This window comes from Amblyraja radiata, chromosome 1, assembly GCF_010909765.2.
Source record: "Amblyraja radiata isolate CabotCenter1 chromosome 1, sAmbRad1.1.pri, whole genome shotgun sequence".
NCBI classification, from domain to species: Eukaryota; Metazoa; Chordata; class Chondrichthyes; order Rajiformes; family Rajidae; genus Amblyraja; species Amblyraja radiata.
The window spans coordinates 149959425-149986488 of NC_045956.1; the positions used below are offsets into that span (position 1 = coordinate 149959425).

Sequence of the window (27064 nt, forward strand, 5' to 3'; positions counted from 1 at the left end):
CTCACAGCTAACGCTGCCCCCCATAGAAATTCCATCCGTGCGATGAATCCTGGACAAATAATGTTAAAGAAAAATTAAACTAACCTTTGTTTCTTGATTTGCAATGTATAGTTTTGTTTGTGTTTCTACAATTAATTAGATGGCATGCACATTTATCATATGGTATTCATTTATTTAGTCATAAAGTCATACATTATAGTAGAGAAACAGGCCCATCAGCCTAACTCATCCATTACCACCAAGATGCTTGTTTTAGCTTGTCCAGTTTACTTGCATTAGATCCATATCCCTCTATCCATGCACATGCCCAAATGTCTTTAAAATGTTATTGTATCTGTCTCAACCACTTTCACTGGTGGCTCATTCGATATTGATACCACCCTTTGCGTTAAGAAGTTGCACATCAAGTCTCTTTTGAATCTTCCCGCTCTCATCTTAAATTGATGCCCTCTGTGATTTCATGCACATCTATAAGGTCACCCCTCATTCTTCTCTGCTCCAGGGAATGATGTTCTAGCCTGCCCAACCCTATAAATCAGGCCTTCGAGTCCTGGCACATTTACTAAATCTTCTTTGGATTCTTTCCAGCTTAATGGCATCGTTCTACAGCAGGGCCACCAAATCTGGACACAATACTCCGTGTGCAGAGTCACCAAAGCCTTGCACAATTGCAAAATAACTCCTGTACTCAGTGAAGAAGGGTCTGAATCCGAAATATCACCTATTCATGGTTTCCGGGGATGCTGCCTGCCCCGCTGAGTTACTCAAGACTTTGGACGGCTTGATTGTATTCATGTATTGTCATTTATTTGACTGGATAGTGCGCAATGCCTTCACTGCAAAGCTTTTCGCAGTACCTTGGTACGCGTGACAATAATAAATAAATAATAAATAAACAAACAAAACATTAGTGGAATAGTTGAGGATATTTTTTGTCAAATTGCTTGCCAAGAAACCTACAAGGTTGCTGTTCAGGGCTTCTTTCCTGGCAGTCTAGTCTTGACCACATGGTGGCACTCGTGATCTCAGGTTTGCCCCAGTCACTCAGTCTCGGTGAACCTGCAACAGGGGAACACTGCTGGCAGGGAGGCATCCCACATTGTCTCATTTCCTCTCTTTCTTCTATCTTCTCCCCTCTAGCTAGAGTACCAGGGTTTTATAGCATAGAAACATAGAAAATAGGTTCAGGAGTAGGCCATTCGGCCCTTCGAGCCTGCACCGCCATTCAATATGATCATGGCTGATCATCCAACTCAGTATCCAGCATGTAGGCTGACAAGGATCAAGTGGACAACCAATATCAACTAGGTAGACAAAGGTACTGGAGAAACTCAGCATGTGCAGCAGCATCTATGGAGTGAAGGAAATAGGCAACGTTTCGGGCCAAAACCCTTCTTCAGACTGATGTAGGGTGGGGATCCTCCCAAGCACATACACCCTGGTATACATTAATGGCGCCGAAGTAGAGATAGTATGAAAACTTCACGTTCTTAGGAACTGCAGTCAAGGTTGCTTGGTTGGCTGGATTCCCTCCTCCCTTCCTCCCACTATCCCCTTCCTTCTCTGTCCCTCTTCTTCCCCATCTCCCCTGCCCTCACTCTTACCTCTCCCTAACCTCCCACCTCACCATCCCTCCTTCCCCTACCATTCCACCTTCCCCTTACCTCCTCCTCCCCCACCCACCTTCCCCCCTCCTCTCCAGCCCATACCTTCCCCTGTCCTCCCACCTTCCCCTTCCCTCCCATCCTTCTTCTTCTCTCCCTCCTCACCTCTGGCCTGCCATCTCTTACCATCCACCTCATCCCCTCCCCCTCACATCCCTCAACCTCCTGCCCTACACCTCGTACCAACTTCCTCCTCACCACCTCCCCTCCATCTCCTACCCCCCACCACCCATGCCTTCCTCTTCCCCTTACCTCCTGCACCTGCACCTACCTCCATCCATCCATCCCCTTCCCTTCCCTACCCCACTCCCTCTCCCCCTTCTTATCACATCCCCACTTCTTCTACCACCACCTCTCACCGCACCCATCCCCTGCTCACCCCACATCCCCATCTCACCCCACATCCCCACCCATCCCCTACTTACCCCCACCCATCCCTTTATCCCACTTCCTACTCGGTCTCCTCGCCGCATGTGACGTCATCTCTTGATGACGCACCGGGTTCTGCCTGCGCATGCGCGCGGAGCAGATCCTGGTCACCCTCCTGTCCGTGCGGCCGCCTGTTCCACCCCCTCCCCTCCCCCCCCCCGCCAGTGTACCCGTCCACGTGTGTACCCGCCCACTGCCCCCCCTCCCCGCCCACCAGTGTACCCGCCCACTGCCCCCCCTCCCCCCCCGCCTGTGTACCCGTCCATCCTCTACCCGCCCGCCTCCTGCTCTCCGCCAGTCCCCAGTCCCCTGCTCGCTCGCTCGCGCGCTCGACCGCAGGCCGGGACTTCCCGATCCAGGGCAGGTGAGCGGGGAAGAGCGCTGTAAGTTCGCTGTAAGTTCGCCTCGTTGCGGGTATGAGGGTTGCTGGCGATGGGGAGCTGCTGGGATCGGTCCCCGGCCGCTCAACGTGTCGGACACGGCACTTGTTGTGGGACCAGTGAAGGAAGGAGCGAAGTGTGCAGTTAGTGCAAAGTTTGCACCACAACTGGTGTGTTTGTAGGTACTCGAGTGTTTCTGCTCGTTAAGGCAAGTGACAAGGATACAACATCTTTACAAGATGAACCTGCTAAACGCAAATTGGAGGAATAGCATCTCATATTTCGCTTGGGCATCTTACAGCCAAGTGGTATGAATAATGATTTCTCTAACTTCAAGTAACCCGGGTTTCCCTCTCTATTCCTCCCCCACCCAAGCCGCACCAGCTTCTCGTTTTCACCCAAACAAACAGCTAACAATGATGGCCTGTTTCCTTATCATCGTTACATTTTTGCATATCTTTCATTCATTATTGTTTATTTCTCTGTATCATCGTCTATATCTCTTGTTTCCCTTATCCCTAACCAGTCTGAAGAAGGGTCTCAACCTGAAATGTCACCCATTCCTTCTTTCCAGAGATGCTGCCTGCACCTGCTGAGTTACTTCAGCTTTTTGTGTTTATCTTCTATAGTTTAGTTTACTGTACCAGTGAAAAACTTTTATTGTGTGCTATCCAGTCAGAGGAAAGATAATACAATTACAATCGAGCCATCCACAGTGTACTGATAAAGGATAAAAAGAATAACGTGAATAACGTTTAATGCAAGATCAAGCCAGTAAAGTCCGATCAAAGATAGATATAGTCCAAGGATTTCAGATGAGGTACTGTGCCCTCCATAATGTTTAGGACAAAGACCCATAATTTATTTATCTACCTCTGTATTCCAGAGTGGTGAATCTCTGGAACTCCCTGCCACAGAGGGTAGTCGAGGCCAGTTCATTGGCTATATTTAAGAGGGAGTTAGATGTGGCCCTTGTGGCTAAGGGGATCAGAGGGTATGGAGAGAAGGCAGGTACGGGATACTGAGTTGGATGATCAGCCATGATCATATTGAATGGCGGTGCAGGCTCGAAGGGCCGAATGGCCTACTCCTGCACCTAATTTCTATGTTTTTATTCCACAATTTGATATTTGTAATAGAAAAAATCACATATGGTTAAAGTGCACATTGTCAGATTTTAATAAAGGCCATTTTTATACATTTTCGTTTCATCATGTAGAAATTACAGCAGTGTTTATACATAGTCTCCCCATTTCAAGACACTATAATGTTTGAACACAGCAATGTCATGTAAATGAAAGTAGTCATGTTTAGTATTTTGTTGCATATAATTTTGTTGCATATTTGCATGCAATAACATAGAAACATAGAAATTAGGTGCAGGAGTAGGCCATTCGGCCCTTCGAGCCTGCACCGCCATTCAATATGATCATGGCTGATCATCCAACTCAGTATCCCGTACCTGCCTTCTCTCCATACCCTCTGATCCCCTTAGCCACAAGGGCCACATCTAACTCCCTCTTAAATATAGCCAATGAACTGGCCTCGACTACCCTCTGTGGCAGGGAGTTCCAGAGATTCACCACTCTCTGTGTGAAAAAAGTTCTTCTCATCTCGGTTTTAAAGGATTTCCCCCTTATCCTTAAGCTGTGACCCCTTGTCCTGGACTTCCCCAACATCGGGAGCAATCTTCCTGCATCTAGCCTGTCCAACCCCTTAAGAATTTTGTAAGTTTCTATAAGATCCCCTCTCAATCTCCTAAATTCTAGAGAGTATAAACCAAGTCTATCCAGTCTTTCTTCATAAGACAGTCCTGACATCCCAGGAATCAGTCTGGTGAACCTTCTCTGCACTCCCTCTATGGCAATAATGTCCTTCCTCAGATTTGGAGACCAAAACTGTACGCAATACTCCAGGTGTGGTCTCACCAAGACCCTGTACAACTGCAGTAGAACCTCCCTGCTCCTATACTCAAATCCTTTTGCTATGAAAGCTAACATACCATTCGCTTTCTTCACTGCCTGCTGCACCTGCATGCCCACTTTCAATGACTGGTGTACCATGACACCCAGGTCTCGCTGCATCTCCCCTTTCCCTAGTCGGCCACCATTTAGATAATAGTCTGCTTTCCTGTTTTTGCCACCAAAATGGATAACCTCACATTTATCCACATTATACTGCATCTGCCAAACATTTGCCCACTCACCCAGCCTATCCAAGTCACCTTGCAGTCTCCTAGCATCCTCCTCACAGCTAACACTGCCCCCCAGCTTAGTGTCATCCGCAAACTTGGAGATATTGCCTTCAATTCCCTCATCCAGATCATTAATATATATTGTAAATAGCTGGGGTCCCAGCACTGAGCCTTGCGGTACCCCACTAGTCACTGCCTGCCATTGTGAAAAGGACCCGTTTACTCCTACTCTTTGCTTCCTGTTTGCCAGCCAGTTCTCTATCCACATCAATACTGAACCCCCAATGCCGTGTGCTTTAAGTTTGTAAACTAATCTCTTATGTGGGACCTTGTCGAAAGCCTTCTGGAAGTCCAGATACACCACATCCACTGGTTCTCCCCTATCCACGCTACTAGTTACATCCTCGAAAAATTCTATAAGATTCGTCAGACATGATTTACCTTTTGTAAATCCATGCTGACTTTGTCCAATGATTTCACCACTTTCCAAATGTGCTGCTATCCCATCTTTAATAACTGACTCTAGCAGTTTCCCCACTACCGATGTTAGACTAACTGGTCTGTAATTCCCCGTTTTCTCTCTCCCTCCCTTCTTAAAAAGTGGGGTTACGTTTGCTACCCGCCAATCCTCAGGAACTACTCCAGAATCTAAAGAGTTTTGAAAAATTATCACTAATGCATCCACTATTTCTGGAGCTACTTCCTTAAGTACTCTGGGATGCAGCCTATCTGGCCCTGGGGATTTATCGGCCTTTAATCCATTTAATTTACCCAACACCACTTCCCGGCTAACCTGGATTTCACTCAATTCCTCCAACTCCTTTGACCCCTGCTATTTCTGGCAGATTATTTATGTCTTCCTTAGTGAAGACGGAACCAAAGTAGTTATTCAATTGGTCCACCATATCCTTGTTCCCCATGATCAACTCACCCGTTTCTGACTGCAAGGGACCTACATTTGTTTTAACTAATCTCTTTCTTTTCACATATCTATAAAAACTTTTGCAGTCAGTTTTTATGTTCCCTGCCAGTTTTCTTTCATAATCTATGTTTCCTTTCCTAATTAAGCCCTTTGTCCTCCTCTGCTGGTCTCTGAATTTCTCCCAGTCCTCCGGTATGCTGCTTTTTCTGGCTAACTTGTACGCATCATCCTTCGCTTTGATACTATCCCTGATTTCCCTTGTTATCCACGGATGCACTACCTTCCCTGATTTATTCTTTTGCCAAACTGGGATGAACAATTTTTGTAGTTCATCCATGCAGTCTTTAAATGTCTTCCATTGCATATCCACCGTCAACCCTTTTAGAATTAATTGCCTTGAAATCTGCGGTTCATGGACATCACCAGTTGCTGGGTGTCTTCTCTGGTGATGCTCTGCCAGGCCTGTATTGCAGCCATCTTTAGCTTATGCTTGTTTTGGGGGCTAGTCCCCTTCAGTTTTTGTCAGCATATAAAAGGCATGCTCAATTGGGTTCAGATCGAGTGATGGACTTGGCCACTCAAGGATTGACAATTTTTTAGGTTTGAAAAACTCATTTGTTGCTTTAGTAGTATTTCTGGGATCATTGTCTTGGTGTAGAATGGCTGATCGTCCACAATCAGTACCCCGTTCCTGCCTTCTCGCCATATCCCCTGACTCTGCTATCTTTAAGAGCTCTATCTAACTCCCTCTTGACAGCATCCAGAGAATTGGCCTTCTGAGGCAGAGAATTCCACAGATTCACAACTCTCTGAGTGAAAAAGTTTTTCCTCATCCCCATTCTAAATGGCCTGCCCCTAATTCTTAAACTATGGCCCCTGGTTCTTGATTCCCCCAACATCGGGAACATGTTTCCTGCCTCTAGCGTGTCCAATCCCAGAATAATCTTATATGTTTCAATAAGATGCCCTCTCATCCTTCTAAATTCCACAGTATACAAGCCCAGCTGCTCCGTTCTATCAACATATGACAGTCCCGCCATCCCGGGAATTAACCTCGTGAACATGCGCTGCACTCCCTCAATAGCAAGAATGTCTTTACTCAAATTTGGAGACCAAAACTACACACAATACTCCAGGTGTGGTCTCACTAGGGCCCTGTACAACTGCTGAAGGACCTCTTTGCTCTTGTGCTCAACTCCTTTTGTTATGAAGGCCAACATGCCATTAGCTTTCTTCATTGCCTGCTGTACCTGCATGCTTACTTTCAATGACTGATGAACAAGGGCCCACAGACCTCGTTGTAAACTTGACCCCCAAACTTGACACCGTTCAGATAATCTGCCTTCCTTTTTTTGCCACCAAAGTGGATAACCTCACATTTATCCACATTAAACTGCATCTGCCCACTCACCCAACCTGTCCAAGTCAACCTGCATCCTGATAGCATCCTCCTCACACTTCACACTGCCACCCAGCTTTGTGTCATCTGCAAATTTGCTAATGTTACTTTTAATCCCTTCATGTAAATCATTAATGTGTATTGTAAATAGCTGCGGTCCCAGCATCGAGCCTTGCGGTACCACACTAGTCACTGCCTGCCATTCTGCAAGGGACTCGTTAATCCCTACTCTTTGTTTCCTGTCTGCCTGCCAATTTTCTATCCATGTCAGTACCCTACCCCCAATACCATGTGCTCTAATTTTGCCCACTAATCTACATGGGACCTTAAATACTTTCTGAAAGTCCAGGTGTTCATGAAGTCTTCTGCGGACAAGATCATTGACAAATCCACAATTGAAGAGTGTTTCTGATCATGTCGGACAGGTGTTGGGGGATTTTTTTCCCCTTTATTATAGAGGGAATTCTTCTGTCATCATCTGTGGAGGTCTTCCTTGGCCTGACAGTTCCTTTGCAATTAGAAAGCTCACCAGTGCTCTCTTTGTCCTTCATGTTCCAAACAGTTGATTTTGGTAAGCCTAAGGTTTGGCAGATATCTCCAACAGTTTTATTCTTGTTTCTCAGTCTCATAATGGATTCTTTGACTTTCATTGGCACAACGTTGGTCCTCATGTTGATAAACAGCAATAAAGGTGATGGAAAGTATAAGGTGCTGAGAGCTCTGTTATACGCGCATGAAGGAGGTATTTAAACACACCTGAGCAATTACAAACACCTGTGAAGCCATGTGTCCCAATCATTAATGGTGTCCTGAAATGGGGGGGGGACTATGTATAAACACAACTGTAATTTCTACATGTTGAAACCGAAAAGTATAAAAATGGCCTTCAATAAAATCTGACAATGTGCATTTTAACTACATATGATTTTTTTTTTCTATTACAAATCTCAAATTATGGAGTACAGAGGCAAATAAATAAATGATGCATGTTTGTCCCAAACATTAGTGAGGGCGCTGTAGATAGTAGCTCAGGACTGCTCTAACGGTAATGAGAGTGACATAAATGTTGCACCACATTGTTTATACTTCTTAAAATGTACTTTGATGTTTGTCTATGTTTTGCCGTTTCAGAGTCAGCAGTTTACCTGCCTACCTTCTGATTAAAACACTTTAAGACTGCTTGTAACGTTGAGTATTTGGAAGGCTCCTATAATAAAGTTGAAACAGGTTAATGCGTAATTCATGTTAAAGTATTATAACAGAAATTGCTGGAAACTCTCAGGTCAGGCAGAAACTGTGGAGAGAATAATAATTAACCTGTAAGGACTACAACCTTTTGTCCGGTGCAAATTCTAACGAATGATTATGAAATCGGGAGAAATATTGACATTGTTTCCCACAGTAACTGAAATTTTAAAAAGAGGCTACCTGTTTGTCTAGTGTTTATTTTTAATTTCTGCTCCACATTTACTAGTGTTTCTAGAATTTTTATTTTTATTTCATAATTCCAGCAATCATTATTATATGCTTTAAAACCACATGATTTCTCATAACGCTGAAAAAAGTCCATTGGGCCACAGAATGTGTACTGTCCCTCGAATACAAATCCTATTCTCCAGCACTTAATTCATTGCACACTATGCCTTGGGAGTTTTAAAGTGCTTTGTAGATGCATAAATGTCCTGAAAATGCCTGCTTCATCACATCGTTATGCGATCCAGATTCCAATCACTAGGTGGTGGAAAAAATATTTTAACTCCGATCCCCCTTAAACCTCTCATCCCTTCCTTTAAGCATTTACCATATTATTAGGGCAAATTTTTATTACTGTCTTCACTAACTATGTATGTCCCTTTAAATTTTCTGTACCTCAATCATGCTCCCATCGCCCAGCTTCCTCTGCTCCAAGGAAATCCAGTCCATAGGGTTTCTCCTTATAAATAAAATGCTCCATTCCAGGCAGTGCACTGGTGAATCTCTGCATCCTTCACTAGCATCAGTCAAAGAAAACTAGTCAAATATATCATGTGGACCTTTTAGCCTTTCGACTAAGTCTTAACAAATTCTGCATATTTGTCACCTTATCCAAGTACGATGGGGTGCTGTAACAAAAGCTGATGAGCTTAGGCTCAGGAATGTCTCTACTTCCTGAGTAGATAGGAAATTTGGCGTGTCTCCAATGATACTTACAAACTTCTACAGATGCACCATAGAAAGCATCCTGTTGGGTTGCATCACAGCTTAGTTTGGGAACAGATCGGCCCAAAACTAAAAGAATTTGTAGAGAGTTGTAGGTGTCGCCCAGTACATCAAAAATACCAGACCTCCCACCATTGGCTCCAACTACACTTCACACTGCTCCAAAAAAATAGCCAAAATAATCAAAGACTTGTCCCACCCTGATCATTTGACCAAAGACTTGTCCCACCCTGAAGCATACAGAAGCATGAATGTATAGAATGTACAGAAATTCGATGTTTCCACGAGTGGGAGAGTCAAAGACCAGAGGTCATAGTCTCGGAATAAAAGTACATTCCTTTGGAATTTCTTTAGTCAGAGGGTGGTGAATTTGTGGAATTCATTGCCACAGAAGGCTGTGGAGGCCAAATCAATGGATATATTTTAATGCAGAGATAGATTCTTGATTAGTAAGGGTGTCAAGTTATGGGGAAGAAGGCAGGAGAATGAGGTTGAGAGGGAGAAATTGATCAGCTATGATTGAATGGCGGGGGAGACGTGATGGGCCGAATGGCCTAATTCTGCTCCTATCAGTTATGAAAGCATACAACCCTCAGACTCAGGAATAGCCTCTATTATGCATCTGAACTGTTTTTCTGGAAACTCGACTACTGTCTAATTCAATTCTGTACCATTGAGAACCGGACTTTATCTATAGAACTGATGTGCTACAATGCTGAGAATTATATTCTGTACTCTGCATCTTCTTTGTTATATCTGTTGTACTTTATTTATGTATGGTATATCTGATCTGCTTGGACAACATGCAAAACCAAGCCTTTCAGTGTATGTCGGAACACGTGACAATAATAAATCTGCCTATTTAAGAAAGTGGTCCTATTATTTGGTTAAAGGAAAGGTGACTACAGTATTTAAGTTAAATGAATATAAATTAATGTCGTTTTGTCAACCTGTAGAAAGGTAAAGTGAGACCAGCTTTTATCTAATTTCTTCAAGAAGTTTTCTTATTGTCTGAAATGTATCTCTGAAGTTATTTTTTGCAGATAATTGCAAACTGATGCAATTTGGTAATTTAAGCCAGCCAGGACATACCCAATGAACAGTAACATCATGGGAAGTCCTGGTGAATAGAGAACTCTTTGGGAACATCATTCTTTGAATAAGGGCATGTAGATAGTGACAAGGAAGCATATGGTGGGATTGTCCTCATTGGCTGAGCCATTGACAATACGAGTTGGGATGTCATGTTACAATTGTACAGAATGGAGGTAAGGTCGCACTTGAAATTTTGTAAGCAGTCCTGATCACTCGCCCATGTGAATTCAATGCAGCATTGCCTTCCAGAAAGCCTTGAACAATCACCAGGTGGAAGGGGATAGTTGATCAGAGGGATCCTATCAGATTCCCTTTTACTGTGAGTGAGAAATTGAAGTGCAGGGACTGGACCAGCTCCAGTTACTGCAAAAAGAGGGATAGGAAGATGTAAATGGGGAACCTAGAAATGTAAAGTTATTGCAGAGTTGCAGGACATGTGAGATGTCTCTGATGTAGATCTTCAGATCTGCAGTGATTTTCTATGCCCACTCCAATGTGATAGCTAACAGATACCAGCAGATGTTACCAGTTATCATGCCATCAACTTAGTCTCGAAAGAGTTTCAGAAGAAAGATGAGACAAACTAGAGCGATTCATGGGCAGCCAGGTAATTGCAGTGCAGTTGGAAACCTGACAAATATTAAATTGTTCCTTTCTTGACTTCTTAGAGCTAAATGGAAGAGTTGCCAACTCACAAAACACCACTGTTAGTCACACAAGGAAGCTTTAACCCCATGCCCATTACAGTCACTGAGCCATTGTAACCCAAATGGTTCCCTTCCCTCCCAACTTGGAATAATTGAGTATTCCTACACTCTTTCAACATAGTTTATTTCTTTCTTTTCCCCACTCTTTAAGTCCACACATTTATTTTTCCTCTGCTACTCCTGGTTCAAAAAGCTATTGTCAACATTATGAATTAAACTGAATCATAATTATAGAAAATAGTACGCCATACCTATTTTAGTTTTAGAGATACAGTGCGGAAAAATGCCCTTCGGCCTACCGAGTCTGCGCCGACCAATGATCCCCGCACACTAACTCTATCTTACACACACTGGGGACAATTTACAATTTTACCAAATTTACAATTTACAATTTTACCAAATAACCTACAAACCTGTATATCTTTTGGAGTGTTGGAGGAAACCGACACACCTGGAGAAACCCACACAGGTCACGGGGAGAACGTACAAACTCCATACAGACAGCACCCGTAGTCATGATCGAACCCGGGTCTCTGGCGCTTTAAGGCAGCAACTCTTCCTCTGCGCCACCATGCCATACATATTGTGGATGTAGTGTTAAAATTAAGCCTGAAAAGTAGATTTCCATACATTAATTAAATAACTATCTTTCCCTCAGAGCCACAACAGAATGGCTCTAGCAGGAGTCCGTGTAATTGAGCTTGCTGGTCTGGCACCTGCTCCGTTGTGTGGAATGATTCTGTCCGATTTTGGCGCCAAGGTGGTACGCATAGATCGAACAAGGGCAGCAGCAAATGTTGACGTGTTGGCACGAGGCAAGCGTTCAGTTGCTTTGGATCTGAAAAAGCCAGAAGGAGTCGGAGTGCTAAAGCAACTTTGTAACCAGTCTGATGTTCTCATTGAACCCTTCCGTCAAGGTATAATGCAAACAAATGTTATTGTGTCGCCTTAGATGCCAATGTTATGCATGTTTATAAATGTATACATCGCCAGACAAAATTTAGAGATCATAAATTGAGTTGAAAATGTTTCCTATTGATACCCACACCTTATTTTTGGCAACAAAAAGCCAATGCTGAAAATTTAGGTACAATCCTTGGAATCTTTGAAAAAAGAAAATGCATCAAGTTTAAACCATCATCAAAAGTTAGGTGACTGATTTATTAAGTTGTACCAACATTTTTACTTTTAGTTAATGTTCAGAGTTTACAGACTTTTTCTTTTAACATCATATTAGGTCAGAGAGTGTGTGAGTTGAAGTCTATATTTGTAGTAATTTATCTTTGTCCTGCTAAGTGATTTTTAACAGTGAATGAATCCAGGAGTACAGTCAAGAGAAATGCAAATTATAGTAATCTGTTCTCGCCAAATCCGCTGATTGACCCCAGCAATTTACTCCTGTGAAGAAGAGTCCATTTGATTGATATGAACTCAGCAGAAATTAATAATGAAGTATTCCAATGTATTATTTTTTAACAGGTAATTTATATGTAGTGAGATGTGATAATTGTGCTCGTGGCTTTTCATGACCCTCTGTCTTAAATGTTAAAAATAATTGAGTTTGAATGGAGAAGGGGAAAGTGAAATTTGAAGTAGATAAACCGTTGCTCAATTATTTTATAGAATAGTTAGCCTATTTGATTGTGCGAAAATCATTGATAAAGTATTAAGATCAGAAAACACAAGAAATTTGTAAGATATAAAGCAGCATCTGTTGAGAGAGAATCAAAGTTGTTGTTTCAAACTGATGACCCTGACTTAGTCAACAGTGTGAATTCCCCTTTTTTGGATATTTCCTGACCTGATGTGCATTTTGTAATTTCATACACTGATAGATTGGCATGGAGCATACCTTGAGGAACCTTACAATGAAGTCCTGAGGATGCGATAAGTTTAATTCCAATAAACAAACCACCTTTCTTTCATTGCCTATATTTCTACAAACATGACATTTTAGAAGGGACTTGTTATTGGCAGATTTCTAATGTTATTTTACATGAAAAAATAATTCAAGATTGACTTGAAAGGGATGCTGATAGTTCATTTTTTGTAATTTTACGGTTCAAATCTTTCTGAAAGAAACGGGGAATGAAATGACATTACTTGAGGTCCAATACATAACAAAACAATTCTGCCAGAGAACGTAAAAATATATCAAAAGATCCAGATGAGCATATGAAAATGAGAAATATATTCATCCTCTCAATCTAATTAAAATGCAACTCCATATACTTTTCCTAGAGATGATAAAAATGTATTAATTTAAGGAAACATTCTCGTGAATATCATTTGAACACCACAATCAAAGTCTAAACGCTTGATTCAGTACATCCCAGTTATAAAGGCAGGAGGTATGAGGCAAGTATAAATTGTAATATTTGCAATACACAATCCTAATTCTAGATATCTACCCGCATTGTCACTTTTTATTAGCAGGTGTTTAGGTGTCTGTGAAGCACAACCTTCCTTTCAGTGCTGGGTTTCTCAAAACCAGGATTAGCATTGTGAAGGAGCAGCATTTTATTTTAGTCAGACACTGAACTGCATTACGTGAATTATAATTGGCCAAGGTATAGCCTGTTCACAAAAATATAATGGGTCAACTCCAATCTAATTTAATGCTACGCTCAATCATCACTAAAATGCGCTGGAACCTATCTAGCAGCATTTACTTACCAATAACCTGTCAACGGATGCCAATTAGTGTTTGTCAGAAATACTTTGCTTCAGATGTCATCACAGCCTTGTTCTAAACATGGAACAAAGAGCTAAAATTTAGAGGTCTGACACTTGTAACTGTCCTTGGCATCAAGGGAGTAGTTGATCGAGTATGGTGTCAAAGCATCCTGGTAAAGCTAACGTCTTGACACTTACAGACAAGGAAATCTTTCCTTTTGTCTGCCTGATCATCTTTTGGAAAGGAGTGTGAGTTTTGTGTTGGGCATACAAACAATGTGGTCTGTCCAGTGCAGCTGACTGGGTGTAAATATGCCCTCAATTCTAAGGATATTGACCAGGCAATTGTGACTACACCAGAACAAACATTACCCAAATTTCAATTTCTCAGCTGCATTACATTGAGCAAAAATTCTTCATGCAGTAAGTTATTAGCATCTGCAATAGAAGCAATTCCATTTTAACATTCACAGGAGAGATGGATAATCTTTTTAGAGGAAAAAATATTTATGCAGTGAGTTATTAGATTCAAGATTCAAGAGAGTTTATTGCCATGTGTCCCTGATAGGACAATGAAATTCTTGCTTTGCTTCAGCACAACAGAACATAATAGGCATTGACTACAAAACACATGAATAAATAAACTGATAAAGAGCAAATAACAGATAATGGGTTATTAATGTTCAGAGTTTTGTCCGAGCCAGGTTTAATAGCCTGATGGCTGTGGGGAAGTAGCTATTCCTGAACCTGGTCGTTGCAGTCTTCAGGCTCCTGTACCTTCTACCTGAAGGTAGCAGGGAGATGAGTGTGTGGCCAGGATGGTGTGGGTCTTTGATGATACTGCCAGCCTTTTTGAGGCAGTGACTGCGATAAATCCCCTCGATGGAAGGAAGGTCAGAGCCGATGATGGACTGGGCAGTGTTTGCTACTTTTTGCAGTCTCTTCCTCTCCAGGGCGCTCAAGTTGCCGAACCAAGCCACAATGCAACTGGTCAGCACGCTCTCTACTGTGCACCTGTAGAAGTGAGAGAGAGTCCTCCTTGACAAACCGACTCTCCGTAATCTTCTCAGGAAGTAGAGGCATGATGAGCTTTCTAGATGATTGCATTAGTGTTCTCGGACCAGGAAAGATCTTCAGAGATGTGCACGCCCAGGAATTTGAAGCTCTTGACCCTTTCAACCATCGACCCATTGATATAAACGGGACTGTGGGTCCCCATCCTACTCCTTCCAAAGTCCACAATCAGTTCCTTGGTTCTGCAATAGAAACAATCCAATTATAGCATTCATTGGGGAGCTGGTAAGTATCTGAAATGCAAGAAAAGCTTAGATCGGACTGGATCCAGGGAGAGCTAACTGACTGGTTAAAGAATTGGCCTCATGGAAGGAAGCTGATGGTGAAAGGTTGTTTTTCAGACGGAAGGCCTGTGACTTGTGGAGTGCCTCAGGGATCAGTGTTGGGCCCATTGCAGATTGTGGTATATGTCAACGATTCGGATGGGAATGTAGAAAGCACGATTAGTAAATGATTAGAGGATGACACTCAATTGGGTGTTTAGTTTAGAGATACAGTGTAGAAACAGGCCCTCTGCCCACCGACCAGTGATCCCCGCGCATTAACACTACCTTACACACACTTGGGACAATTTACACTTATATCAAGCCAATTTGCCTTGATATAACTTTGGAGTGTGAGAATAAACCAAAGATCTTGGAGAAATCCTACGAGGTCATGGGAATAACGTACAAACTCCGTACAGGCAGCACCCGTAGTTCAGATCGAACCTGGTCTCCGGCGCTTCAAGCATTATAAGGCCTTGGTTCCCAAGATCCTACTGTACAGCAATGTTGTATCCATAATTGTATATTTTACTCTTCACAAACTGCCATTCCTCACAGTTGCTCAGATTAAACTCCATCTGCCATTTATCTGCCCATTTCAGTTGCTGATCGAAATCTTGCTGTATACTTTGACAGCTTTCCTTAGTCTGACCCCAGCAATGTTAACAAGACTGAAAGAGGCCATTCTGTTTTCTTTTGGAATTCAGTAAAGCTTGATGCTCTGTTACTTTAGAGCAGGCCCAAATTTATGGTTTTCTTTTCAAACATGTATTTTGGAATGCTGAATTAAATCTGTATCTATTGCACCAAAAAGCCATGTATTGGCACTTGTAGAACATTTTGCCTATGGCTTTTCTTTGAATAACATAATAGGAAAAGTGCACTGAACTGGTATCTATTTTGCAGGTGTCATGGAGAGGCTGGGTCTTGGACCTGAAGTTATACTTGAACGGAATCCAAAGCTTATCTATGCCAGGTTGACTGGGTTTGGACAAAGTGGACCATATTCCAAAAGTGCTGGCCATGATATCAACTTTATTGCTGTCTCGGGTAATTTTCAATTAATAATAATATTTTTATTATAATTAGAATTAGGAGAAATTAGTCAACATTAATCCATTTCTATTGGGTTCATTAAACTATCTTTTTAAAAGTGAAGCAGATTTTGAACAGGAAACAAAGATTTAAATAAAATGTTTTTCTGATAGGTCTGTGGGTTGCATTTGCTGAACCTTTTCTAATTTTTAACTATTATTTCCCTTAAAACCTTGGTCTTATTGTTACCAATATATTGTAATTGAAAAATCCAACTAAATGAAGTGCAAATTTTAAAACTCACATATTTACTCAAGCAATTTTTGGAAGTTGGTTTGTGGATTGAATATCAAAAAAGGAGTGATGCGTACTTCTATTGCAACTAGTTGCAATCTGAAATGGAATAGGATAAAATAAATTATGTTACTCTTAGTACCTGTATTCATTGTTTTCTTGCCAGAAAATGATTTGCAGTCATGGTCCCTTAATATAGATATACTTTTTCATAATTTGTTCTGATTATCTCATTGTGAAAAATAACCAAAAAAAATGTGACAGTTTATCTTGGGAATCGAAATCAACAAATATCGAGGTCCATTTTCACTTCTACCACCGGACACTGTTAGATAGGTAGAAGCTTGAAATAACTGCAGAAAAGTTATGATCTTATTTACACAAGCAGTTTGGTAAAGCATTTCACCGATTCATTTATTTGCTGGAAATGAGCAGGAAACTCACGTGGTATTAAACTGGTGGAGTTGTAATGGGAGCTGTTCGAAGAGTGCATTTGTTCCTGATTATTATTTGGTGGTGAACAACCAATCAAAGAGCCCTTAAACAGAAAATCAAAACACAAAGTGTTGGAGTGCCATGCACCTCTTCTAACCTCATCTGCTGCATTTGGTGCTCCCGATGTGGCTTTCTTTAGATCAATTTTGGACCAGGCCCCAGTTTCACTAGACAATTTGGTTTGCCTAGGCCTGCTTGGTCTCTTGGTTGCTAATCATTTAAACTCACCATTCTCATACCAATCTTTCTGGACTGCCCCAATTGCCAGTGAGGTCACATGCAAACTGGAGGGTAAGCACCTTATGTTCCTTTTTATTAGCTTACAGCCCAACAATTGAATTCTCCAATTTTTGGTACCGCCTTCTTCCTGTGCTTCCCCTTTCCCTGTCCGCCACCCGGATACATACCCATTTCTCCCATTATCCCACTACCCTCCCCCCCTTTCCCTTCCTCGTCCTCTTCACTCCATATCCCTTAATCTGGTTTCACATTTCACTCATATCTCCTTATCTTCCATCTCCGTTTTATCTTGCGTCTTTGTATACCCATCTGCCAATCAAAAATAAACGTCACCTGTATCAACCAAGCTTTGTCTCTCCTCTACCTTTCTTTCAGCTGTCTCTCTCCTCCTCCACCCCCTCCACTACAATCAGTCTGAAGAAGGACCCCAACCCAAAATGTTACCTGTCCATGTCTTCCAGAGATGCTACCTAACCCGCTGAGTTACTCCAGCACCTTGTGTATTATTTTCATCTGCAGTTCCTTGTACCTGGCTCTTCAATGAATTGGGGAAGATCATTCCAAACGATAAACATAATATATTGCTTCATGGAGTAAGGAGAAGCACGTGTTTCCCTGGCCCCACACATACCAGCTCGCCAGAATACATCTCATAGTGGCCTGTCTTTGCTCTCTCTTTTATAAGTGCTGCGAACTGTCCAAATGAAAATGAATACAATATTATCAGTGAAGCAAAGAGTAACATGAAGTAGCCAGTCACATTTATTAAAAGTGATCTGCTATTCATATTTAATTCTAACATGAAACATTGATTTTTATCCTTTTAAAGACCAAAAGTTCAATGCAATACTCTCCCCTTGATTGGAAGGGTGTTTTTGCAGCTCCCTACTCACTACACCCTCCATAACTTAAAGAAATTCTTCCTTATGTAAAACTGAAACCTTTGGCAATACTCAGCAGGACAGGCAGCATTAGCGTAGAGCAAAATAGAGCGGTTCTGATAAAGTTGTCATCTTAAAATGTTAACTATTTCTCTGCAGATGGCTACTATTTCCACCACAAGATTTTTATTTTGGTGTTCCAGCACCCTTTCAATTTGGCTTTTTAACTTCTCCTTCTAGAAGGCCAGAATGTGGTGTTCATACAATATCCAGCAAAATCTCCCACAGATTTCTACACAACATCAAACCCGCAATTTCACCTGTTGGAGGATAAGACCAGCAGACACATCGAAATGCCTTTGCCTCCAAGATCCCTAAGCAACATCCTACCTTTGTTGTTCTTTGCTGTTTCTTTGTGGTTGCTGAGTCAAAATATCTTGTGCATAATAACATAGAAGGTGGCCATTTAGCCTATAGGAACTATATTGGCTCAAAGTCAATCTCATTAGTCGCATTCCACCTTTCGCTGTAGACCTACAACCCATTCATCCTCACACATGTCCAACAACTCTCCTTTTAATTTTTTCCCATTAACTTAAAAAGTACCCCTATAATAGTCAAGGGATATGGGGAGAAGGCAGGGTTATTGATAGGCGACGATCAGCCATGATCACAATGAATGGCGGTGCTGGCTCGAAGGGCCGAATCGCCTCCTCCTGCACCTATTTTCTATGTTCCTAATAGAGAAATTAAGTAACCTCACTATTACCTGTTCAAAACCGAGATCGCCAATAAATGCTGATATATTGGTGATACCTATAATCCAGAGAATGAATTCAAAAATAATCAGATTCACTTCATGGAAAATTATTGCAGAGATCTTTTTGTCAAGGAATTTACTAATGACATTTATTTGGAACGTAGGTCTACTGTCAAAGTTTGGCAGAAAAGGGGAGAAACCTTATGCACCACTAAATGTTGTGGCTGACTTTGCTGGAGGTGGGGTTATGTGTGCTATGGGTATAATCCTAGCACTATATGAGAGAATGCGATCTGGAAAAGGACAAGTCATTGATGCAAGCATGGTGAGCTGATGCTTTTAAATTCATTTCTTGTTACAGACAGTGAGCTATTTGTTCAGCACAGAAAACCTCTTCCCCAAAATTGTAACGCCGAGGGTCTCGTTGCAGACATAGATTCTGCCAAGACTTTGAAACCTTGAAACCTTGGTCTTAATGCAAGGGCATTGGTTGATTAAGTTTTAAATTAGGTCTTGGCTATATTTAAGAGGGAGTTAGATGTGGCCTTTGTGGCTAAAGGGATCAGGGGGTATGGAGAGAAGACAGGTACAGGATACTGAGTTGGATGATCAGCCATGATCATATTGAATGGCGGTGCAGGCTCGAAGGGCCGAATGGCCTACTCCTGCACCTATTTTCTATGTTTCTATGTTTCTGTCTTTATAAAGATCATAGAAACAGGCTTTTGGTCCATCAAGTCCGTGCTAACCAAATGCACACCTTTCCACTAGTCCATGATTGCACAATTTATTCACCACATGTTCCCAGACTCGAGGCTATTTACAGTGACCAAATAACCTGTACTTTTTTGAGATGCGGGTGGAAACCAGGGGCACCCAGAGGAATTTCATGCAGTCACAGGGGGTACATGCAAATTTCATAGAGACAGCACCAATGATCAGGATCAAATAAGGGCTGAGCACTGTAAGCCTGAACCTTTGTACAAGGTTGTACTTTGTAAATTGGCACTACGTTAAATTTTATTGTCTAGTTCCTTAGTATGATTAATGATTTATTGTTTATTGCATATCTTGTCATTTAGTTCTGTTAATGTGCCTGTAAAGTTGCAACAAGTAGTAATTATATCATTCGTGCATATGACAATTAAATACTCTCGACTCTTGCTCTGTTTGCTTCACAGTCCTGAGAACAAAGATACTTGAGTATTAAAGTTTCGGGCCACAATTGGGACGGGAACGGATGGTCCAAAATCACAAATATTTGAGATGGTGAATTCCATGCAAAGCTTAAAATGAAGTTGACTCCTTCTGCCGATTTGTGCTAGGGGGATCCTGGGTCCGTATTGAGCTTATGTCACAGTACTGTTACTTCCTTGGGCTGTAGTTTATAGATTTCTTGAGGGTTAAATATAATTATTTTAAAAATATTGGTTGAAATTGCTTCAGTAATCTTCTGTTAATGAAGAAATTAATCAGACTATTGAAAGAGAGGAGGAACATATTGTTCCTGTGAGGAAAAAAGATAGTACTTCAGAAAAACTTATGGATTTTGTTATTCCCTAGCATGCCTATTTGGATATTTATACAATTTGAGGCAAATGTTATGGTTATTGAAAATCCATATTTTGTAAAAAAAAAGCCTGTTTGGTTTTACATTACAATTCTTAAATCATATATTTAGAAGGATGATTGGATTATACTTTTATAAATGTAAGCATTGTAATGGAGCTTCTCACATCAGCCTATGTGAATTTGATCAGTCTCATTGTGCTGTCTCCAAAAACACTGTGTTAGCATATTTCAACTCTGCTTTTAAGACTCCTTAATATTTAACAGGTCGAAGGAGCAGCTTATTGTTGTTCCTGGCTTTGGAAGACACAGAATGTGGGTATGTGGAGTCAGCAAAGAGGTGAAAATCTACTGGATACAGGAGCACCATTCTATGAGACCTACAAGACTTCTGATGAAAAGTACATGGCTGTTGGTGCTCTGGAGCCTCAATTCTATGAGCAATTTATTAAAGGCAAGTTTGATATAGTGCGTTCAAATGCAATGCAGTTTTTAATTATTTTTGCATTCAAAGTTGAATGTTTGATTCTGGTCTAGATTTCAGATTCAGATTCAACTTTAATTGTCATTGTCCGTGTACAGTACAGAGACAACAAAATGCATTTAGCATCTCCCTGGAAGAGCGACATAGCATATGATTTGAATAAATATTTACATTAGCATATATACAGACATAGTGTTTTTCCTGTGGGAGGAGTGTCCGGGGGGGGGGGTGATTGGCAGTCACCGAGGTACGTTGTTGAGTAGAGTGACAGCCGCCGGGAAGAAGCTGTTCCTGGACCTGCTGGTCCGGCAACGGAGAGACCTGTAGCGCCTCCCGGATGGTAGGAGGGTAAACAGTCCATGGTTGGGGTGAGAGCAGTCCTTGGCGATGCTGAGCACCCTCCGCAGACAACGCTTGCTTTGGATAGACTCAATGGAGGGGAGCGAGGAACCGGTGATGCATTGGGCAATTTTCACCACCCTCTGCAATGCCTTCCGGTCGGAGACAGAGCAGTTGCCATACCATACTGTGATACAGTTGGTAAGGATGCTCTCGATGGTGCAGCGGTAGAAGTTCACCAGGATCTGAGGAGACAGATGGACCTTCTTCAGTCTCCTCAGGAATAAGAGACGCTGGTGAGCCTTCTTGATCAGAGTTGAGGTATTGTGGGTCCAAGAGAGGTCATCGGAGATGTTAACACCCAGGAACCTGAAGCTAGAAACACGTTCCACCTCCGTCCTGTTAATGTGGTTGGGGGTGTGCGTGCCGCCCCTGGACTTCCTGAAGTCTACAATGAGCTCCTTGGTCTTCTTGGAGTTAAGGGCCAGGTTGTTGTCAGCGCACCATGCTGCTAAGTGCTGGACCTCCTCCCTGTAGGCCGACTCATCGTTGTTGCTGATGAGGCCAATCACCGTTGTATCATCTGCATACTTGATGATGGTGTTAGTACCATGTACAGGTGTGCAGTCATAGGTGAAGAGGGAGTAGAGGAGGGGGCTCAGCACACAGCCGTGTGGAACGCCGGTGTTCAGGGTGAGGGTTGAAGAGGTGTGCTTGTCTAACCTAACAGACTGTGGTCTGTTGGTTAGAAAGTCCAGTATCCAGTTGCAGAGGGAGGGGTCGATGCCCAGGTCACCGAGTTTGGTGATCAGTTTAGATGGTATAATGGTGTTGAATGCTGAGCTGTAATCGATGAACGGCATTCTTACGTAAGTGTCTCTGTTGTCGAGGTGGGAGAGGGCGGAGTGAAGTGCCGTTGAGATGGCATCCTCCGTACTCCTGTTCTTGCGGTAGGCAAACTGATAGGGATCCAGTGTGGGGGGTAGGCAGCTTTTGAGGTGTGCCAGGACCAGCCTCTCGAAGCACTTGGTGATGATGGGGGTAAGTGCAACTGGGCGGAAGTTGTTGAGGCTTGCCGCAGTGGAGTGTTTTGGCACTGGCACGATGGAGGTGGTTTTAAGGTACGTGGGGACAACTGCTTGGGCAAGTGACAGGTTGAAGATGTCAGTCCAGACGTCTGTCAGCTGCGCAGCACAGGCCCTGAGCACGTGCCCGGGGATGCCGTCAGGGCCAGCAGCCTTACGTGCATTAGTCCTACTCAGTGCCACGTATACGTCGTAGGGGGTGAGTGTGAGGGGTTGGTGATCGGCAGGGAGCACAGCCTTGATGGCTGTCTCTAGATTGTCCCTGTCGAAGCGGCCATAGAAGTGATTAAGCTCCTCGAGGAAGGAGGCGTCGCTGGATGTGGGGGTGGTGTTGGAGGGTCTATAGTCCGTGATGGCCTGGATGCCTTGCCACATGCGTCGGGGGTCGGAGTTGTTGTTGAAGTGCTCCTCAATCCTGAGCTTATGGCAGTGCTTGGCCTTCTTGATGCCCCTCTTCAGGTTAGCCCTGGATGAGCTGTAGGCTCGAGCATCGCCTGACCTGAAAGCGGTGTCCCGTGCTTTCAGCAGTAGCCTGACCTCGCTGTTCATCCATGGCTTCTGATTCGGGAATATGGTCACCCGTTTGAGGGAGGTGACACTATTGATGGTGGAGTTTATAAAGTCCAGAATAGAGGATGTGTAGGAATCAATGTCCGTGTGGGAGTCAAGGGTGGCCTGGGCTGCAAACGCCTTCCAGTCAGTGTTTCCAAAACACTGCTGAAGTGTGAAGTCCACTTCCTCTGACCAGACTTTAACTGTCCTCACAGTTGGTTTAACCCGTCTGATGAGTGGGGAGTACTTAGGGAGCAGGAACAATGAGACGTGATCAGACTGACCAAGGTGGGGGAGGGGGATGGCTTTGTAAGCTTCAGCCATGTTGGTGTAGACTTTGTCCAGTGTCTTGTCTACTCTAGTGGGGAAGGAGACATGTTGGTGGAATTTGGGGAGTACAGTCTTCAGGTTAGAGTGATTGAAGTCACCCGCAACAATGAAGGCTGCCTCGGGGTTGTGCGTCTGTTGATTGCTAATGGAAGTATGCAGCTCTTTCATTGCAAGCTTGGCATTAGCATCAGGAGGGATATAGGCCGCAGTCACAACAGTGGAGGTGAACTCTCTGGGCAGATAGAACGGTCTGCATCTAACCAAGAGGAACTCAAGGTTAGCTGAGCAGTGACTCTCGATGATGGTGGAGTCCGTGCACCATGCTTTATTTACATAAATGCACAGACCCCCACCTCTGGTCTTACCGGAGTCTGATGTCCTGTCCACTCGGAGTAAATGACGCCCCGTTAGCTGGATGGCGCTGTCAAGAACGGCGGTGTTGAGCCAAGTTTCCGTGAAGATCAGGATGTTGCAGTCTTTGATCCAGTTGTGGGAGGTGATCCTTAGCCGGAGTTCGTCCATTTTGTTTGCCAGTGAGCGCACGTTGGCGAGGAAAAGGCTAGGAATCGCCACCCTCTGTGGGGCTAGCTCTAACCTGGCCTTTAACCCACCTCTGCGTCCCCGGCGGTGCTTTCGTACGCGTCGCCGTCTGTTGGTGCTTCTGGTCGGCTGAGCTGGCTTGGTGCGCGCTGGTGTTCTGCCGCTCCGTTGCTCCGCGTCTGCGTCTCCGTGGCTCCGCAGGCGTTCTACAGCCCCGCAGCTCTGATGGTCTCGAGCCCCGGGGCTCACCTGGCGTTCTCCAGCCTGGGTCAGGTGAGCTCCACGGGTCGGGTGGCGGTCTCCAGCTCCGCGGGTCGGGTGAGCTCCACGGGTCGGGTGGCGTTCTCCAGCTCCGCGGGTCGGGTGAGCTCCACGGGTCGGGTGGCGGTCTCCAGCTCCACGGGTCAGGCGAGCTCCACGGGTCGGGTGGCGTTCTCCAGCTCCGCGGGTCAGGTGAGCTCCACGGGTCGGGTGGCGTACTCCAGCTCCGCGGGTCAGGTGAGCTCCACGGGTCGGGTGGCGTACTCCAGCTCCACAAGTCGGGTGGCGTTCTCCAGCCCCGGGGCTCACCTGGCGTTCTCCAGCCCCGCGGGTCGGGTGGTGTACTCCAGCCCCGCGGGTCGGTTGAGCTCCGTGGGTCGGTTGAGCTCCGCGGGTCGGTTGAGCTCCGCGGGTCGGGTGAGGACCGCGGGTCGGGTGAGGACCGCGGGTCGGGTGGCGGTCTCCAACCCCGCGGCTCACCTGGCGGTCTCCAGTCGGGTGCTCTGTTGCTCTGATGAGCTCAGACGGAAGTCGGAGATCGCCCAAAAAGTTGTTGCAGCCGCAGGAACCGAAGTCCAGAAGTTCCTGTCGGCTGTACGAAATGGATATAAGGGGAATCGTCGCAATTTTTCCCATTTTTGGGAGACACAGGGCGTCGCGATGTGCCCGCGCCGCCACCATCTTCTTACAACATTGCTGTGGTGCATCAGAGGATCAGTTGTTTTGTAATAACTGTAGATTGAAAATGTTTATTTTATTACTGTTATAGTCAATCAATCAATCAGATTTATTCATCACATACACAATAAAGTGCAGTGAAATGAACTTGCCAGCAGCGGTACAATCAAAAAGAACACACAATGAAAATTTAACACAAACAACCACCACAGCATTCTTCACTGTGGTGGAAGGCACAAAGTACAGTCAGTCCTCCTCCATTGTTACCCTGTGGTCAGGACCATAAACCTCCGCAGTCGCCACTGTGGGCGGCCAGATGTACAGGCCATCTCTCATCTGGAAGGCAAGTCCCGAATCGGTGCTTCCCTGCCGGAGACCGCGGCTTCAGGATGTTGTAGGCCGCGAGCCGGCGGTCGGAGCTCTTCTGCAGGAATCCCTGGCGAGGGATAGTAAGTCCACGTCTCCCGTGGCTGGAAGCTCCGCAGACCGCGGCTTCAGGATGTTGTAGGCCGCAGGCTGGCGGTTGGAGCTTTTCCGGTGATCCCTAGCAAGGTGTCCCAGGCACCGGACGCCGCGTCCGCGGCTAGAAGCTCCGCAGACCAGGGCTTCAGGCTGTAATAGTCCGCGGGCCAGCGATCGGAACACTACCTTCTGGCGACCCCGGCATCGGTTCGCCCCGCTCCGCGATGAAAACAGTCCACGCTGCGCCCGCTGCGGAAGCTCCGGGCCCGACTCCGGGAAAGGCCACACCAATCCATGGTGTTAGGTCGCGAGGGAGGCGACATGGAAAACAGTCGCCTCTCTGTCGAGGAGGCGACCGAAAGCGGTTCCCCCCTTTCCCCTTTCCCCCCCCCCCCTCTCACCACCACCCACACAAGGCACACCAAGAGACATTAAAACACACATTTGGACACACTAAAAACAACAACAAAAGTAGAATTAACAAACACGCTGCTGGCAGGGCAGCAGTCTCGCAGCACCCCCACCGACGAAGTGTGCTGAGGTACAGTGAGAGTTTTATTTTTGCGCAGTATCCAATCAAAGAAAAGATTATACATGATTACAATCAAGCCATCCACTTTGTACAGATAAAGGGTGCAACATTTAATGGAAGATAACGTAATAGTTAAGATAGTTCTAATGTTTCCAATGAGGTAGATGGGAGGCCAGGACCGCACTCCAGCTGTTGAGAAGACAATTCCGTTGCCTGATAACAGCTGGGAAGAAACTGTCCCTGAATCTGGAAGTATGCATTTTCAAACATCTGTACCTCTTGCCTGATGGGATATGGGAGTATAATTTATGTACAGTTTTTTAGAATGAGAATATGGTTAGTTGTGTGTCAAACTATGTAAGACCTCTGAACAGAAATGAAATCATATTCTAAAGAACTTGAGTAAAAATAATGGTGGAGATTGCTGATTAAGTAGAGAAGGCAGCATAGATTTTGCAGAGTGGTTTTGCAAAGAATTATCGGTTGGCGAGTGCTGATAGTTCCATGGTTCTCGTACTAATATAGGAATTATTAAATTACTGGATAAGTTCCCCCAGTGTTTTATTGGTGAATTTGATTTTGTGAGATAACTGGTACAGGACGTGAGCTTGCTGATTTGAATGGATGTTGGAGGATTATAGTAAAGAAAGGAAAGTAAATGAGGTAAGGCTATTAAACAAAGTAAATAATATAAATTGTTAATTTTGTTATAGTTTTAATACTAAAATTATTTAATGTTAAAATGTTTATCTGTCTCTGAAACCTTGACTGCTTTAATATAACTTTATATTTCCTGGCAACACAGAAAGCAGCCATTCCCCGCTGTCATCGATTTAGGAGGTGCTATTGGAGTAGCCTGGGCAAGTAACTACAGTTTGTGGATGATACATACTGCAGCTACTGGGATGGTTGACTGGGTGCCCGTCAAGCTGGTCGCACTGTACTGAATGATGTTCATCTTGAAATTAGTTGGTGCTGTACTCATCCAGGCAAGGGGACTGACTCCATACTTCCAACCTGTGCCATGTAGAAGTTGGAAATTCCTTGAGCTTTCAGGAGGTGAGGTATTTGACAAGATTCTCACCTGGCTAAGAGCTGCATCATTAATGTGACTGGTCTCCATGAGATACTCAATATTGATGGCACGAGACTGAATGTCAAGGACAAGTGGTTAAGACTACCTGGTTGAAGATCGTCATTGCCCAGCAATTTTGTGCATGACTATTACTTGCCACTTTTGTGGCCATCCACAAAATTTTGTATATGTTTGGCCATGGCCACAGTTTGAAGACAAAGAGGAAGACATTTCAAAGGTTCAAAGGTTATTTTAATGGTCACATACACCTAGGTGTAGTGAAATGCTTCTTGCCATGCAGCACATAGAGAAAGAATACAGACATAACATTAATAAGAGATTTAAACATAAAGAATATCCCCCCACAATGGTTCCCATTATGAGGGAAGGCACAATGTCCAGTCCCCATCCCCAGTTCACCCATAGTCGGGCCTATTGAGGCCTCCA

The 27064-nt window shown here is 43.9% G+C and overlaps 1 protein-coding gene across 5 annotated transcripts in view; it reads left to right on the forward strand.

Annotated features, from left to right (window-relative positions):
- The first annotated feature begins 2205 nt into the window (after positions 1–2205).
- The window catches only part of amacr (alpha-methylacyl-CoA racemase), a 33342-nt gene continuing 8483 nt past the window's right edge, over positions 2206–27064 (forward strand). The window contains exons 1-6 of one of the 5 annotated variants that reach the window (XM_033032691.1): positions 2206–2457; positions 8120–8215; positions 11648–11906; positions 15912–16055; positions 18875–19035; positions 20547–20733. In XM_033032691.1, coding sequence (XP_032888582.1) covers positions 11660–11906; positions 15912–16055; positions 18875–19035; positions 20547–20733 — 739 coding nt within the window. In that variant the 5' untranslated portion in view covers positions 2206–2457; positions 8120–8215; positions 11648–11659. The other 4 variants (XM_033032659.1, XM_033032670.1, XM_033032651.1 and 1 more) reach the window with 4 other exon arrangements.